The sequence below is a fragment of the Procambarus clarkii genome, chromosome 71, assembly GCF_040958095.1.
Source record: "Procambarus clarkii isolate CNS0578487 chromosome 71, FALCON_Pclarkii_2.0, whole genome shotgun sequence".
Classification (NCBI taxonomy): domain Eukaryota; kingdom Metazoa; phylum Arthropoda; class Malacostraca; order Decapoda; family Cambaridae; genus Procambarus; species Procambarus clarkii.
In genome coordinates, this window is record NC_091220.1 from 18,913,224 (window position 1) to 18,928,968 (window position 15,745).

The window sequence follows — 15,745 nt, forward strand, 5'->3', positions numbered from 1 at the left end:
ATGGCAAGATGTGGGTGTATTGAAATGAGGAACTCCTATATCCAAAACAGTCGGCATACTGTACAAAAGCAAATAATATCTTCCCTTTCCCCCAACTCTGCATTTTTAACACTACTACTCAATAATTCAACCCTATCTAACTTATGTATCTATGCCTATGGTTCACCTTCTATTAATACCTCAAACCCATCTTCACTCAGCAAAAATCAGTTATCACAGCGATAACAAATTCTGTCTTTTGACAACATACAGCCTTTTTTTTTTATTGGAGATCTATTGAATAGTAAACCATACATATTAGATATTTTATTTTATTATTTTGTATAGGTCAATTGACCCAGGATGCAGCCTACTACAGTAGCCTAACTCCCGGGCACCGATTTTCACCTCGGGATCATTTAATTGAAGTAACCTATCAGTATTTTCTTATCAGTGTCTATATACGGGAGAGTGATATCTAACTTTGTCCATCTTACCAACCTTTTTTAAATACCTGTTATGTTATCCTTTCTTCTGACGTTTGAATTCTTTGCCGAATCTGGCCCTAATATTGGAGGTGGCTTCCACAACTTCTCGTTTCAGTGCATTCCACTTGTTGACCACTCATACAAAGTACCAGTTTTTCCTTATATTTCTTCGACTCAATATAATGAGGCTTTCTATTTTCTCTGACGTTCCAAACAGAGGGGCAAGAACACTGTATAGTCTCTGACACCAATTTGTAGCTTTCAGATTCAACTCCATTAAAACTACCCTATGAGTCCTTAAGGTAGATCATATATATATATATATATATATATATATATATATATATATATATATATATATATATATATATATATATATGCGTGTGTGTTATTAAATATGACCGAAAAAGTTAGATTAATAATTCTAACACGAATTTTCTCAATATTTTTTATGTTTCTTTTCACTGTCGATGGTAATTGAAAAATCAATTCTCCAAAATTCATTTTTATTTCTAGTCTGACGCGACACTTGAACACGTTTCACCCTGTAACCTATCTCTTGTCTTGTCACCCTGAGGTCCCTCAGGGTGACAAGCACCGGCCCCGCCCCACACACAGAGAACACTGGGAAGCTAAACCCAAATCTTGGCCCCCAACTAAAACCCGAAAGGCATCCGGTGCCCTCCAGAAGAGCAGGTACTAGGCCCACCACGTCCGAGGACCCACCAAGAGCCCACCACGACTGAGGACCCACCAGGAGCCCACCACGACTGAGGACCCACCAAGAGCCCACCACGGCTGAGGGCCCACCAGGAGCCCACCACGGCTGAGGGCACACCAGGAGCCCACCACGGCTGAGGGCACACCAGGAGCCCACCACGGCTGAGGACACACCAGGAGCCCACCACGGCTGAGGGCACACCAGGAGCCCACCACGGCTGAGGGCACACCAGGAGCCCACCACGGCTGAGGGCACACCAGGAGCCCACCAAGACCCACCAACTCCCGGCACCTCTGGACCAAGCCGGCGCCGGACACCGTCACCCCGCCAGAAGAACCAGCCAGAAAACGTTCAAAATATCCAACTATCCTGTGACCCGCGGCGCTATGTGCGCCAGGCGTCGTAACAATCCGGACCGTCGAATAAGGATGCCAAACGACAGTATCAAATAAAAAATCGCGAAAACAATGTCATCCGGCGGCTCCCAGGCGGAGGAGGTGTCCAGACGTCCGCTTCTCGTCAAGATTGAACCGAGTCCGAATGCAAAAAAGTTGACACACAAAGCTGATTGATTGATTGATGAAGATTAAGCCACCCAAAAGGTGGCACGGGCATGAATAGCCCGTAAGTGGTGGCCCTTTGCAGCCATTATCAGTATCATTATCAGATCTGTGGATCGAGTCAGTAGTTGTAGTAATAGTATAGTAGTTTATTTACATTAATAACACAAGGGAAATACAGGGTACAGTTTAGACTCTCATAATATTTTGTTTGGAAAATAACAGAACAGAACATAGAGTAATATAATAATTTAAGGTCAATGGGGCCACAAAAGATTACAGGATTATTATTTACATTCGTATATGCATTAAATACACGATATTATAGTCTTGTCACAAGAATATATGTCCCACTTATCTGTGTATATATACTGAAAAATGGCTTTGGTCCTGAATTACGATGTAGGTAATGGTTGTTTAGTAAGCTTATATTATTATATTACGATGATAGGACTTAAGTCCAACACTAAACGAAATTAGTCGTAGAGTAAGCAATGAATGAGTGAACTATGAGGAGAAAGCTCCAAGCCATTACGACGATATGCGATAGCTATACTAGCTATATGCTGTATTGTGCATATTAATTTTTGTTAAACTACCATTCAAGCTGTCAATGCAATCAATCTGAGCTACCTATGTGCTTTAATATATCTACAAATTTCTCTCATCTTTTATTTTTTTTCTTGCTATGTATCTGTTATCATTTTTATAAATTTTGCTAGTATTTACCTACTTAAAATTTTCTTAGATTAAGGACCTGCCCGAAACGCTGCGCGTGCTAGTGGCTTTACAAGAACGTAATTACTATGCTATGTAGCCTCACAATCCAAATGTACCTTCTTGTATATATATAAATAAATAAATATAGCACTTGGAAGAGGTCAGGATAAGGATTTGGGATGGGACGAGAGGGAAAGAAATGGTGCCCAACCACTTAAATGGTCGGGGATTGAACGCCGACCTGCATGGTAGAGTAAGCAAGTAATTATCAAAAGAAGGCGTCAAGCCGGTGAGACTGCAGCAGTAATTAATACTTAGTTTAGTCCATTTATTATGCACCCCATCTTGTGGGCGGTAGTGGAAAGGGTTACAGAGGCACATAATGGGCTCAGGGACTGAACCCCACAATTCGTTTAGCTAAGTAAGTTACAATCTTCATGAGCTAGTTACAAAATTCAGTATAAGTCGAGCAATTAGTAGTGTGGCTAAAAAGAGTTAAAGTTTTTTTTATTATTTTCTACCACAGACGTGGCCACACATTTACAATGCTAACCAACATATATACATTTGCTTCTGTCCTCCATGGACAGGGTTAGAGATGTGTTAAACATATAGCTCAGCGATTTATTGAACAATCAACCACAGAAGGTGATTCGGTACTTTTAAAATGCTAAGCTAACCTACATACGTAAATACATAGATACACAGATTTACGTATGCCCTACATAAAGTGTTCGAAGTGTCATTAATGTGTATTTACAAATTGAAATGCAATTCTGATCAGCTTCCATATGTACTTTATACACCAGAGTTAAAGTGGCGGGTCCGGGGTCGAGGCGCCCCGGCTGTCACCCACGTCACTCCGGCCACGGACCACAACCGATCCAAATAGTGACTAAGCCTACGAGGACCTTTGTTGCGGTCGCTCTCCTTAACTTCTTCAAGTTCCAGTAGTCAGGGGCTATTGACGTGGCTCATTTCGAGGCGGTTATAACTGGCTGACAGAAGAGCCTTGTACAATGGCCAGTGGTGGCGTGTACAAGTTCCGTTGTAACCTGTTGGGACACTCAAAGGATGTGCGGGCTGTGGCCACCACACCGGAAGGTCACATCATCACAGCTTCCAGAGATACCACGGCTAAACTATGGGTTCCTCAGGACAATGGGTGAGCCACTGCTACTTTGTGTTGGGCATTTGGGTTCTCTTAACCCAATCAAAGCATTGGCCAATTACTCATTAACCCAATTGATTCGGGTTCGGAAAGTGCTCCGAACCCGAAGCATTATTGGTAGTATTGTAGTATTGCTACACCATTGCTACTCTGTTGTTTTTTTAATACAAATCTAACCTAACCTAGCCTATTCTATCCTTACCTAACCTAATAAGATTAAACTGACATCACGAAAGTAATCTTGTTGCATCTGTGCATATTTATTGCAACTCTTCGGGCTGTGCTTGTCTAAGCCATGGCCACATCCTAAGATATGTTCATAAAGTTGAATGTACCATGTAGCCAATTTTTTTTAATATAAATATTTATATGCAAGGCTTAGGATAGGTTTGATTTGTAAGGTTTAGTTCAAGTTAAATTAGGTTAGGATAGGTTAGGCTAAGAATAGGTTAGATTAAGTAAGGCTTAGGATAGGTTGGATTAGGTTAGGCTTAGGATAGGCTGGATTTGGTCAGGCTTGGGCACCTCTGCTTAGGCACACTAGCCGCCTCTGTCGGCAACAATTCAAGGTTAAACTTGGGATAGGTTGGATTAGATTTGCTATTTTGGTTCTGTTTGCAATTATTATATTATTATGTCTAAAACAATAAGTATCACTAAACAATAAATGATTTATTGTTTAGAATGATACTTTATACAGAAGCCCATATTTTTAGGGGAGCACTGTACTGTACTATACATTCCAAAAAGCTATTTTTTATAATCTGGACCTATACTGGTATCCAAATAGTGAAGAATCTAATGGCAAGTGCTTTGATAACTAATCAAATAACCTATTGTTATTCTTTATTAGGTGCATGCCATAATAAATTCTAAGTATAAGAGACTTGTAATGCATTTATTATGTGTATATATTTACTTGGAAAATAAAGAGAACATTGATATAATTGGCAAGCTAGGCACAAGTTCAGCCTTGGTTTAGTTCTATTTAGACATACAGGATATGCCTGGAGCTGAGTGGGTCACTCTTTATAATGGCTGTTCTTCTGCTAGATAGGTTAAGCAGGGCTCGTAGGTGGAAAACATTTAAACTTTGTCTGACCATTCATTGGTCACAATGCAGTGATGAGTAGTGTACTAAAAATGATGCTGTGTATTAAAAACTGCTGTTGTATCAACTCGGTACTGCATTTAGTCAATTATTCAACTTGTGTGCTTGCAGGTGTGTAGTATTGGATAGGTTTGTATCTGCCCGAAACGCTTTGCGTAATGGTGGCTTTAGGCATTGTATATACTAGCCCTATCTATAAATCCATCAATCTTTGTAAAATCTCTTGTATATATGTACCTTACCTAAATAAACATTTATTTATTATTTATTATATATTAATTAGTGTACATTGTAAATTATTATTATTCTGTGTGGTTCTCTATAATTCTTTTATAATTTAATTAACTTTTTGTCATTTCCAGGATATCATATATAGAGCAACAGGTTTACAAGGGCCATACTTCGTATGTGACAAGTGTGTGTGTAGTGCCGGGTGATAGTGACCATCCTGAAGGCTTGGTTGTGACAGGATCCAGAGATACAACCATCTTGATCTATTCAATGAATGGTGGATCACCTTTGCATGCACTTACTGGCCACTCGGATACCGGTACATTATTTTTTTTCTGTTGGAAAATTTATTATCTTCTAAGTAAATTAACTTCGTACTGTATTTGGCTTATGAAATAATCATACATGAACTATAGTCCCTATATGAACACCTCTTATTTTACTCTATTTACAGCTTAATTCAATAGTAGAATGTCTTTATTATAATTCAATATATCAAGTATTAGATATACTGTATAGTTATTCATTTATTTATCTGTATCCATCTTTAAGATAATAAAATAGTTTTATTAATGTACAATATATAGTTTTTACACAATATAAACTTTGTCAACAGTGTCATGCCTTGCTTGGGGTCATGGGCTGTTGATCTCGGGTTCTTGGGACCACAGCGGTAAAGTGTGGAGCAACTGGGAGTTCAGTTACGAGTTAAAGGGGCACAATGGACCTTTGTGGTGTGCAACATTTGTGCCAAGTAAAGGAGAAAGTGGAGATAAGAAATCCACCGCCATACTCACTGCCTCGGCCGACAAGACAATCAGGTTGTGGGTAGATGGAAAGGTGAGACTGATGCAATCTTTTGTTTAATTTACTGTATCTTTGCCCAGGAATTCAATATCGTCCAATTTGTATGCCTGTATTTTTTTTTTTAATCTTTGAAACGTACCCAATTTGAAATCCTTTGGAATTGTTAAAAACGGTAATTCTTGTCGTCCACAATTTGTCAATATTTTTCAAATCTAAGATTTGCTTAGCCACTTAGTGCCCTTCTAGTTTCTATCTTCATGCCTTCTTTAACGTAAACTTATTTCCATTTAATAAAGTGAATTTGAGCTTTTGTTTTGTTTCCCTAAATTATGCCTATTATTCATCTAGTTTACTGCAGTTTGAAAGAGTATTGTTTTTGTTGTAACTTTCTAAAGCCTGCTTTAGTTTTACTTGCCATAATCACTTGATAATTTCCTTGTTTTTTGTTTGTTGCCTCAAAATTCTTAAATATTTTATACACTACAGTAGATTTTATTAATAAACTTTGATTTGTTTTTATAACCTGCAGGAATGTAGAACATTTACTGGTCATAAAGACTGTGTCCGAGGACTGGCGGTTTTAAATACAGAGCGTTTTCTGTCCTGCTCCAATGATGCTTCTGTTATTCTGTGGGCCATCACAGGAGAGGCTCTTTCTACATATTATGGACACACAAATTTCATTTACTCGTAAGTGATTATTGCATTCTTAAATTTTTCTCATGCCATTACAATCTAAATACTGTAGCAGATTAATTTTTAAGATTTTTTTTTTTTTAAATAGTCGTCTGTATTGGTTCAAGTGTTCAAAGAGCAACTCCAATCACTGGGAAAATTTTCTAAAAATATATCCTATTATGAGGTTATATAGTAATTTATTAAAAGGGCTACTCTCTCCCTATTCTTCTATTCTTTTCCACTTCTACTCTTATAATCCTTATGCCCATAAATGATGACTGGTACAGGCTGATGTATGACTTCTCATGGCACATTTGAAGATGTTTGAGGTAGCATGTTGCCCACACAGTGGAAACGAGCAATAATTGTCTCCCGCACTGTAACCAAAGGATTCTGGTACAGTAATTGCTGTGTGTGTGAAACTCGGCTGAGAAAGGGCTGTGAAAATTACATATGCTCTGTGCTGTGACAAGTGAAAATGAAAAATCACATGAAGTGTATATGGAAAAGCTCCTTTGTGAGTAAGAGATGCTTATGAGGAAAGTTAACTGAAAATTCCATTAAACAGCATTGTGATAGTCAGGGCAGCAGAGTGATATCTCCCACCTGTGCAACACAAATCTATACAACAATTTTTGTTGGGTTATATTGGTGCTACAGAGGCACTGTAGATCACCACAGTAGCTACACAGTACATAGTTATAGGAAGCTCACTCCCAAACACTCTAAGGGTTTTAGAGCCCTACCTGCATCAGCATCCACACCAACCTTGGGTTCCCTGCCTTGAGCCCATCACATTCTGACTGTTGTATAAAAAGATCTGTGCATCAGAGAATCAGGGATTCAAAGGGGGGAAATGGGAACATCTGTGCATCATGTTCTGAAAGGGGCTTTTTATATTACTACTGTATTGCTTACCTAAGCTACTAATATATCTATCCTATAAATTATTATAGCATGTGACATACTTCCATCCAGTCCCACCTTGCATCCAGCTAAACTGCTACAACATACCCCTTTCTCCCTCATTCCACCTTCCATCCAGCCCAACTATTGCAGCACCACTTATGCCTTCTGTACACTTCAGTATCTACAAACTGACACCCATTAGTCAGTATTTTGTCAGTGTTCTTCTCAAACTTTTGATACTTTTATTTCTGATGTGCTCATTCTCTTGACTCATTTATACTTGCTGGTATCAAAGAGGTACAAATTTGGCCATAATAAAATAATTGGGTTTGGAGAATAGAAAATACTATATCTGTGCCACCTATATACTAACATGGGTTCATCACTGACATTTCCAGGATAAGTCTCTTGGGCAAAGGACAAGACTTTGTTACCGGAGGGGAGGACCGAACGATGCGAGTTTGGGGAGCCAATGGCAATTGTATTCAGACTATTCACATGCCTGCACAGTCGGTATGGGCTGTAGCAGCCCTCCCAAATACAGATATTATCTGTGGATCAAGGTAAGATTAAATAACGTAAACATTTACATTAATGGTGTTGAGCCCCCTGCAGCTATGTTTGCAAGCAATCAGTCATTTATAAATTTTGTTTAATTATTTTAGTACTGAATATTGAATACAAGTACAGAGTGATGTCACTATTCTCTTGTAAATTTTAGCAAGTATTCTCTTAATAGTTTAATTTTAGAGCTAGAGATAATAGATGTTCTGTGGGCAGCATTTTAATGCTTTTTCTAAGGTTGTTTCCTTCTGTCCTTTCATGTTCATCTTCTGTCTCGCATGAATGCACATGCAGAGGACAGTTGTTATTCTGTGCACACATTCTTCTTTCCCTATCCAAGCAAGTAGTTAAGGCTTCACTTCTGTATACTGTAGCAAAGCCAGTATGTGCACTATGTTGACAGACATTTTTGGCGTTCATTCCAATCTCTTTTTAGCTCTTGAAGGTATTTCGTCAGTGACCTCACGATTACAGTGCCAGATGCATTATATATCTTTCATTCAATTAAAGGCATGTGAGATATTTGGAAAAACTGTGTGGCCATTCCCTCAAGGATAGGAAAGTTCCAAGCAGGGGAAAATGTATACTGTACTTAAATTTTTTATTGCAGTGTGGGGAAAGAGGGACATTGTTTTTTAGTTATGTCAACAGTGGTTTATGTGGTTGTTTAATTTTACCCAAAGTTTAGAAAAATAAAGGATCTTTTTACTTGTATTGGTTAAGCTCTTATTATTGGATTATCTGCAATATCAACAATGAATCAGGCTTTCAATCGCCACTTTTTATATATTTTGCACATTTTGGTCACATTCTTGCATCATGGCACCTTTGTGTGTGTGTGTGTGTGTGTGATTACCTAAGTGTAGTTACAGAAAGAGAGCTATGTTTGTGGTGTCTTGTCTTCCCAGTACTGTTTGTCGTGTGACGCTTTGAAACTACTGACAGTTTTTAACCTCCACCACCTTCTCGCTTAACTTGTTCCAACCATCTACCGCTATAATGAAGTGAAGCATACTGTACATGTTCTAGTGTAGTGTTGTCAGGGACAAGAAGATTGTCAGGCTTATCGGAGTACTTAGTCAGTGGCAAGGCTGTATGTACAGTGACCCTTCCAATTACTGGTCAGACCCAGTGGTGATTGTGTATGAATGTGTGCCGATAGTTTATGTATTAATGCATGGGCATGGCATGTGGGTGCTTAAACAGAAGTTACTATATTAGAGACGCATCTAAACTCATTCTTCAGCTTTCACCTTGCCTCTCTGGAGCTCTGACCTCAAGAGTGTGCCAAAGTAATTACATCAGGATTATATTTGTGGCTGGAAATTGAGGGAGAGTATTAAATAATGCTAAGATGTGCAATTTATTAAGAAATTTGAAAAAATTTTGCTTTTGCAAGTATTTAGGATGTCTGTTTAATCTCGTCTGCATTAACCCTCAAACCGCTAGTGTAACAAACTAGGCTGTTGTAAGAATTATCCAGAGTGGTTTATCGACAAAAGAGAATAGGAAGCTGAGCCGCATGGTGACCTGACCCCCAGGGGAATTCGCGGTGGAAATAACCAACGCTTTGTTCATAGCTGCGTAAAATGAATCATCCTATAAGTATTCAGTAATTTAGAGAAAATTAGCCTTTATTCATTTTGCATTAAAATTATATTGTATAATAGTACTGGATACAATATCAAGAGTATTCTAATTATTGAGTTTAAGTCACCATCAGTGACGTCACGAATCGGATCTAACTTTTAAGGCGGAGTGACCGGCGGTCATAGGTCATCAGGGGTTGACAGGTCTACTATTTCTACTATTTCTACTATTTCTACAAGTTTTAATAACCATTTTTGTGATCGGGAACAGCTCTGCCGTTAGATGTTTGTAATTTAATTCAGTAAAATAATTCAACCAGTCTGGATCAATTCAGTATAAACAGAGGATAATTGTTATAACTTAACCTTGCTAAAGTAACTGGGTAAGCGATGCGGAACAATACAATACTCTGTCTGGGGTAGTCCAGACAAGGAAAAAATCAGTGTGGTCACGGAAGCAGCTAGGAGAGGTCAAACATCTTACCTCTCCCCAAGAACAGGCCCAACACCTAGAACTGTGGTCGCCCAAGGTATAGTTGCTATTGTTAAGTATAGAAATAGTCTCATTTGCCACTCAGGTCAAGTAGGGAGTGTTAAATTGATAGGGAGTGAACATATTTAGATTTTGTTTTAGTTTTCGTTTAATAAATTAAATTTGTTATTAATTTGCATTTTATTGGTTCCATGTGTCTTATGTGTATACTTGTCCTGGTCACGTGGTCCACACGAGGCAGAGTTGCATTGGGCGCCGATTCTAACATCGAATCGGAATTATCATTACCGTGTAATTTATTCCACACTCAAGGTCATCGTTTATAGTGGGGATCAAGCCCCTAGGTTGATTAATTAGCGTGATCGATCCAGACCTCGATCATTGCTCTTGTATTACTGGTCTGGTGGTGGCAGCAGAGGTGACTCTAGGGTTTTGTTCAGAGCTTAGGTCACGTCATACTGGGTGTAGAATCCTAAGTCGGTCAATCGTCTTAGGACCACGTGGCGTGGAGTTGGCTTTGGTAAAAGTTTTGGAGTCCCTTGGTTTAGAAATAAAAGTAAGAATACGGGTAGAGGGAGTAGAAAGAAGGAAGTAAAGAGAGAGGAACCCGAACCCGTGTTACACTAGGGGCCCAAATGGAATTCACACCCACAGGCGCAACAACAAAAAAAATTCCAAAAAATTCTTTCGTCTTATAGAAGTGTTCATTTTTGTTCCCTGATCACGGAAAAAATAACAAAAAAATCGTAGGTGGCATATTTTAGCCGCAATAGGGTAGAGAAGTGTGGCAAAAAAGGGGCGTTGGCAGAGCCTTCGCCAGATGAGGTCTACTCCGCCCGAGCTGTCAGACGGCAGTTGCCACAAATATATTATTACCTAATTATTTCAATGTCTCTGATTTTTTCTTAGTTTTTTGCAGTAATATTATTCCATACAGTGAATTGTGGTATATTTATATTATAAAATGTGTGAACCATCGCTGTACTCAAAATTATGGTGTGCATATTAGTGATTCAATTATTATGTTCATAAAACAATAAACAAATAGTTTTGCTGTTGTTACACTATATACACAGGTTATATATAAGTATTTGCATGTTTTGTACACCATAACGAACTACTAAGTTGGTCTTGTGAGTCAAAAAGCAATGAGGAGTGACCGCCAAACACCAGCGAGCCACTCACTGCCACTCCCTCCCTCAACACCACTTCACTCACCCTCATTCACCTCCTACAATACTCTTTCTGTATTTATTCACTATACACAGACATTATATATACGTATTTACATGTTTTGTTCACCATAACTGTACATCTAAGCTTGTATGGTGAGTAAAGGCCACAAAGACGTAGCTACTCACACAGTCAGCTGATCGGCGGCCACCCTCAAGGCCAGACACACTAATATTTGTCCTTCAACAATATTGTTTGTGGTGTTATTACGCTATTCAGTATACACATATTATATATAAGTATCTACCTGTTTTATTCACCATACCTGAACAAATAAGCTGGTATGGTGCCCAAAGACCATAGTGGCCATCAGTAAACACCATGCCAAGACGTGCAGACGACGCTCCTCCCTCACCAAAATGGCGGCTCCCAACCTACTCCTCTCGCTGTTATCACACTCTATACACACGTTATATATAAGTATCTACATTTGTGTTCACCATATCGAACCACTAAGCTGGTATGGTGAGTGCAGTCAATAAATGGTGGCCACACACAGTCAGAAGACGACGCCACAACCCTCCCTCGCACAGCCTTACGCCTCCCTCCATGGAGCACAGCGCTAAATATCGCCACAATCCTGCTATTATCAGAATCCTGGTCAGTTTTATCACAGTCAGGGGGCTTCAGTAATACTATCACTGCTAAATAATAGCAGTATCATTTATATTATGGTATTTGTAGGCGATGCTGTGGTCACAAGCTGAACAGCGGTGCTGTGAGCTCATGCTGCGTGCGCCAGCCTTGGTGGCTTGCTCAGTACTGACGCTGTAATACCCAAGAATGTTGGCCTGGATTTTTTTTCTAGGTGGCATCTGGCAACTATCAGTCGTGGCTGTACTATAGCTGCCCCTATCCCAGGCGGGTTGTTTAAATTATAGCGCTAGACACGAAATCATATATAAATGATGTGCGCGGTTTCGGTTTTGTCACTGATATCATTTATATATGATATGCGCGGTTTGAGGGTTAAAGCTTGATTTGTGCGGGTTTGGCATTGCACAGGTTTTGAAAAAAGAGCACAACTCCCACACAGAACAATGGCTGCCTGTACTACTTTTGCATTATCTTTAGCAGGATGTGTAAAGTTGGCACAATAGCTTAGCTTGTGCTGGTGGATCTTATGTCATTGGATAGCCAGAGTATCATTGTGCATAGTGCTAACTGAATCATTGTTATGCAGCATCATTATACCATAGTCCTTATGGAGATGAATTCCTTAATGCAGAATTTATTGCCTACTACCGTACCAAAATATTAAAAGTTCATGGAGTTGCTGGAACAATATTACGTGTGATAAGCATGCTATTATAAATATACAATATGCTGTAGTTGCTCTCATGTTCTTTGCATACAAAACAGAACACTTCCAGATAGCTCCCATATTTGTCATTCATGAGAAGGTGAGTGAATGCTGGTGGGGGAGAGTGAGCGAGTTTCCTAACCAAATTTTCCCATCCCATTATCACTAGGAAATGTGGCTGCTGGTGCAGCATAGTGTGGTTACTGAGGGGGGTCACTATATACATAATTCCTTAAACTTAGATTTTTTCCTGTAAGTGGAAAGGTAAATTCTAGGGTTTAGCGAGATTATTCTTATTCGGCTGTGGTTTAAATAATTCTATATTACAATTTTTTCTTAATAATCATTTTATTCATATAATTTTGCTATCTTTTATGTTCCCATTGTAGATACAACTGGCAAAGATTCAAGAATATCAGTGCTAGAGGTTTGGATGGAGCATTAATAATTTTGTAATATTGTAACAAGTTCCTCAAGAAATGCATAGTTTAATATACTCTGTTTTTTACAGTGATGGTATGTGCCGTGTATTCACGAATGTTGCAGAACGGCAGGGTGACGCAGAGAGTCAAAAGGAATTTGAAGAGAGTGTTGCCAAGTCTACCATGGCTGTAGGTGATCTCGGAGGTATCAAGAAAAGTGAGCTTCCAGGTAAAGAGATTCTTCTGGCTCCTGGGAAGCGTGACGGACACACAGTGATGGTTCGTGAGGGTGAGAAGGTGAACTGCTATTCTTGGTCAGCCTCGGAACAACAATGGACTGCTGTGGGCGAGGTAGTGGGCGGTGCTGGAGGGTCACAGAGTACCTCTGGCAAAGTGTTGTATGAGGGTAAAGAATATGACTTTGTATTTGATGTTGAGCTTGATGAAGGTAATCGGCTTAAACTGCCTTATAATGCTTGTGAAGACCCATATTTTGCTGCTCAACGTTTTATTCACCATCATGAGTTGCCTCAGGAATTTTTGGATCAAGTAGCAACATTTATTATCAATAATACGAAAGGTATGACTCTAGGAGTGGAAGCTAGTGGTCAGTATACCGATCCATTTACAGGCGGTTCTCGCTACCAGCCGAGTACATCCCTTGGATCGGCTCCTCTTGATACCGACCCTTTCACAGGTAGTGGCCGATATATTCCTGGGTCATCGAGTGGCAGTCTCGGAGAGAATATTCCAACTGGTTCATCAACTCTGGGCGCATTGAGCGTCGCTCCTTCCTCCTCTCATTTCTTTCCCCAGTTAATACCTTTAAAGTTTGAGTCTTGCAATACTACCGGTATGCTCTCAAAATTAACAGAGTGCAATTCCATGTTGAGTCCAGAGAAACAGCTTACTAGCCAAATGCTTGAACAGGTGGTTGGAACTGTGTCAGTAGCCAAAAACTCTGATCCAAAACTTTTGGCTCCCTTGGAAACTGCCTTGCAGTGGCCGGTAGAACAAGTGTGGCCAGCCCTAGATGTGTTAAGGTTGGCATTACAGTCAGAGCACATGCAAAAGGAATGGCTAGTTAAGGAACGTGGATTAGTATTGATTAACCATCTTATTTCTCTCGTTCAACCGCCTTCATCAACTAATGCACAGCTACTTTCCCTTCGTTGTCTGACAAATATGGCTGCCCATGAACCTGGACGTGGTGTGTTATTAATGGCATGGGAACAAGTGGTCCGTGCTGTAGTAGAAATATCGCCATATCCTAACAAAAATATGGAAATTGCAGCAGCAACAGTACTTCTCAATTACAGTGTTATATTAAGCACTGCTGGAAATATAGAAAATCAATGTCAAGTTTTGAGTGGTGCTGGTGCAGTGGCCTTGTGCTCAAAGGAGCCGGAGGCACAATTCCGTGCTCTTGTGGCAATTGGAACTCTGCTGCATCACAGTACTGAATGTCGTTCCCTTGCGGGTTCTCTAGATTTAAAGTCTGTGGTACAAACCTTATCAGGGATTACATCACCTTCTAAAGTTGGGGAGTGTGCTGGACACGTACTGCGGCTTCTTTAGCAGTGAGGAGCTAGTAATGTGTACAATACTTTGTATCGTCTGTAGATGCTCTTTTAATACTGTAATGTCATATTAAAAGATTTGTATTAGCAATGAAATTGCCTTACATACTTGTAAATTTAACTGGTGTATAATTTGAATGTTGTGTTAATATTTAACATAACCACAGAAATTCAGCAATATGATTGTGCTCTTGTAGTGTGCAGCACCTGAAGGCTAGTGTTCATATTTAAAACAAAAACTGTATTGTAATAAATGGAAAATGTATGAAGAAAAATAAAAGCAACAAAATAAATACTTCAAACTATTTATACACTAAATTTCCTTTTGGTTTGATTTATCATGTTTCTAAATATTTGTATTGGTAACTATTGTTGTAATTAGTTACAGGAAAGAACAATGATTGCCGGCACCCCATCTTTGTCACCTGGTTTTGTGTGTGTGTGTGTGTGTGTGTGTGTTTGGGGGGGGGGGAAGAGATCCACCTACCTCTAGGGGCCTTGTCTTATAGCTATTATTATGATAAATGATAATAAATGTTTATTCAGGTAAGGTACATACATACAAGAGATTTTACAAAAATTGATAGATTTATAGATAGAGCTGGTATATACAATGCCTAAAGTCACTATTACGCAAAGCGTTTCAGGCAGGATTATCTGGTGCACTTCTGTATATTTTGAAAAATTCAGTACTAGTACTTAGATTTTTAAACCTTTTTAAGAAATGGGCCTTCCTACTACCCTTTTTAAATAAGTTAGCTTGCTATTTTGATTTATTTGCCAGCAAACATTCCCTCTTGGAAGCAAATTAAGCTAAACAGGCAAATAAGTACTTTTGCATCTTCAGAATCCATGATGATATTTCTCCAGATACTACCATACTTCATTTTCATCCAGATATAATAGTTTCTTCAGTTCCTAACACTGATAAAAATGGTTTTGAGAGCTAGGTATATAATAAGACAATTGCCTGGATTTATGTTTGGGATCGGAAGAGGGGGTCCATTCATAATTATAGTTATTTTAAAATGACAGACTTGACAAAGAATGTAGCTAATAAATATCTTGATTAGTACAAAGCTGAACATAAAAATGGAAATTGAGAAGTAGTAATATACTGTAGCCCTGGATAGGGAGCCGGTCGGCCGAGCGGACAGCACGCTGGACTTGTGATCCTGTGGTCCCG

General features: G+C 39.2%; 1 protein-coding gene across 1 annotated transcript; it reads left to right on the forward strand.

Moving 5' to 3' along the window:
* Positions 1 to 3,298: 3,298 nt before the first annotated feature.
* On the forward strand, positions 3,299 to 14,864 carry Plap (phospholipase A2 activator protein). The gene is made up of 6 exons (XM_045726387.2): positions 3,299 to 3,633; positions 5,113 to 5,300; positions 5,598 to 5,821; positions 6,318 to 6,478; positions 7,774 to 7,938; positions 13,069 to 14,864. The coding sequence occupies exons 1-6, from the start codon at positions 3,488 to 3,490 to the stop codon at positions 14,555 to 14,557; spliced, it is 2,373 nt and encodes a 790-aa protein (XP_045582343.1). The 5' UTR covers positions 3,299 to 3,487; the 3' UTR covers positions 14,558 to 14,864.
* Positions 14,865 to 15,745: the final 881 nt, after the last annotated feature.

Coding starts and splice junctions, on each gene's coding strand:
- Plap (XM_045726387.2), top strand. CDS start 3,488: ATGGCCAGTGGTGGCGTGTACAAGTTCCGTTGTAACCTGTTGGGACAC. Junction 5,301..5,597: donor TACTGGCCACTCGGATACCG/GTACATTATTTT, acceptor CTTTGTCAACAG/TGTCATGCCTTGCTTGGGGT. Junction 5,822..6,317: donor GGTTGTGGGTAGATGGAAAG/GTGAGACTGATG, acceptor TATAACCTGCAG/GAATGTAGAACATTTACTGG.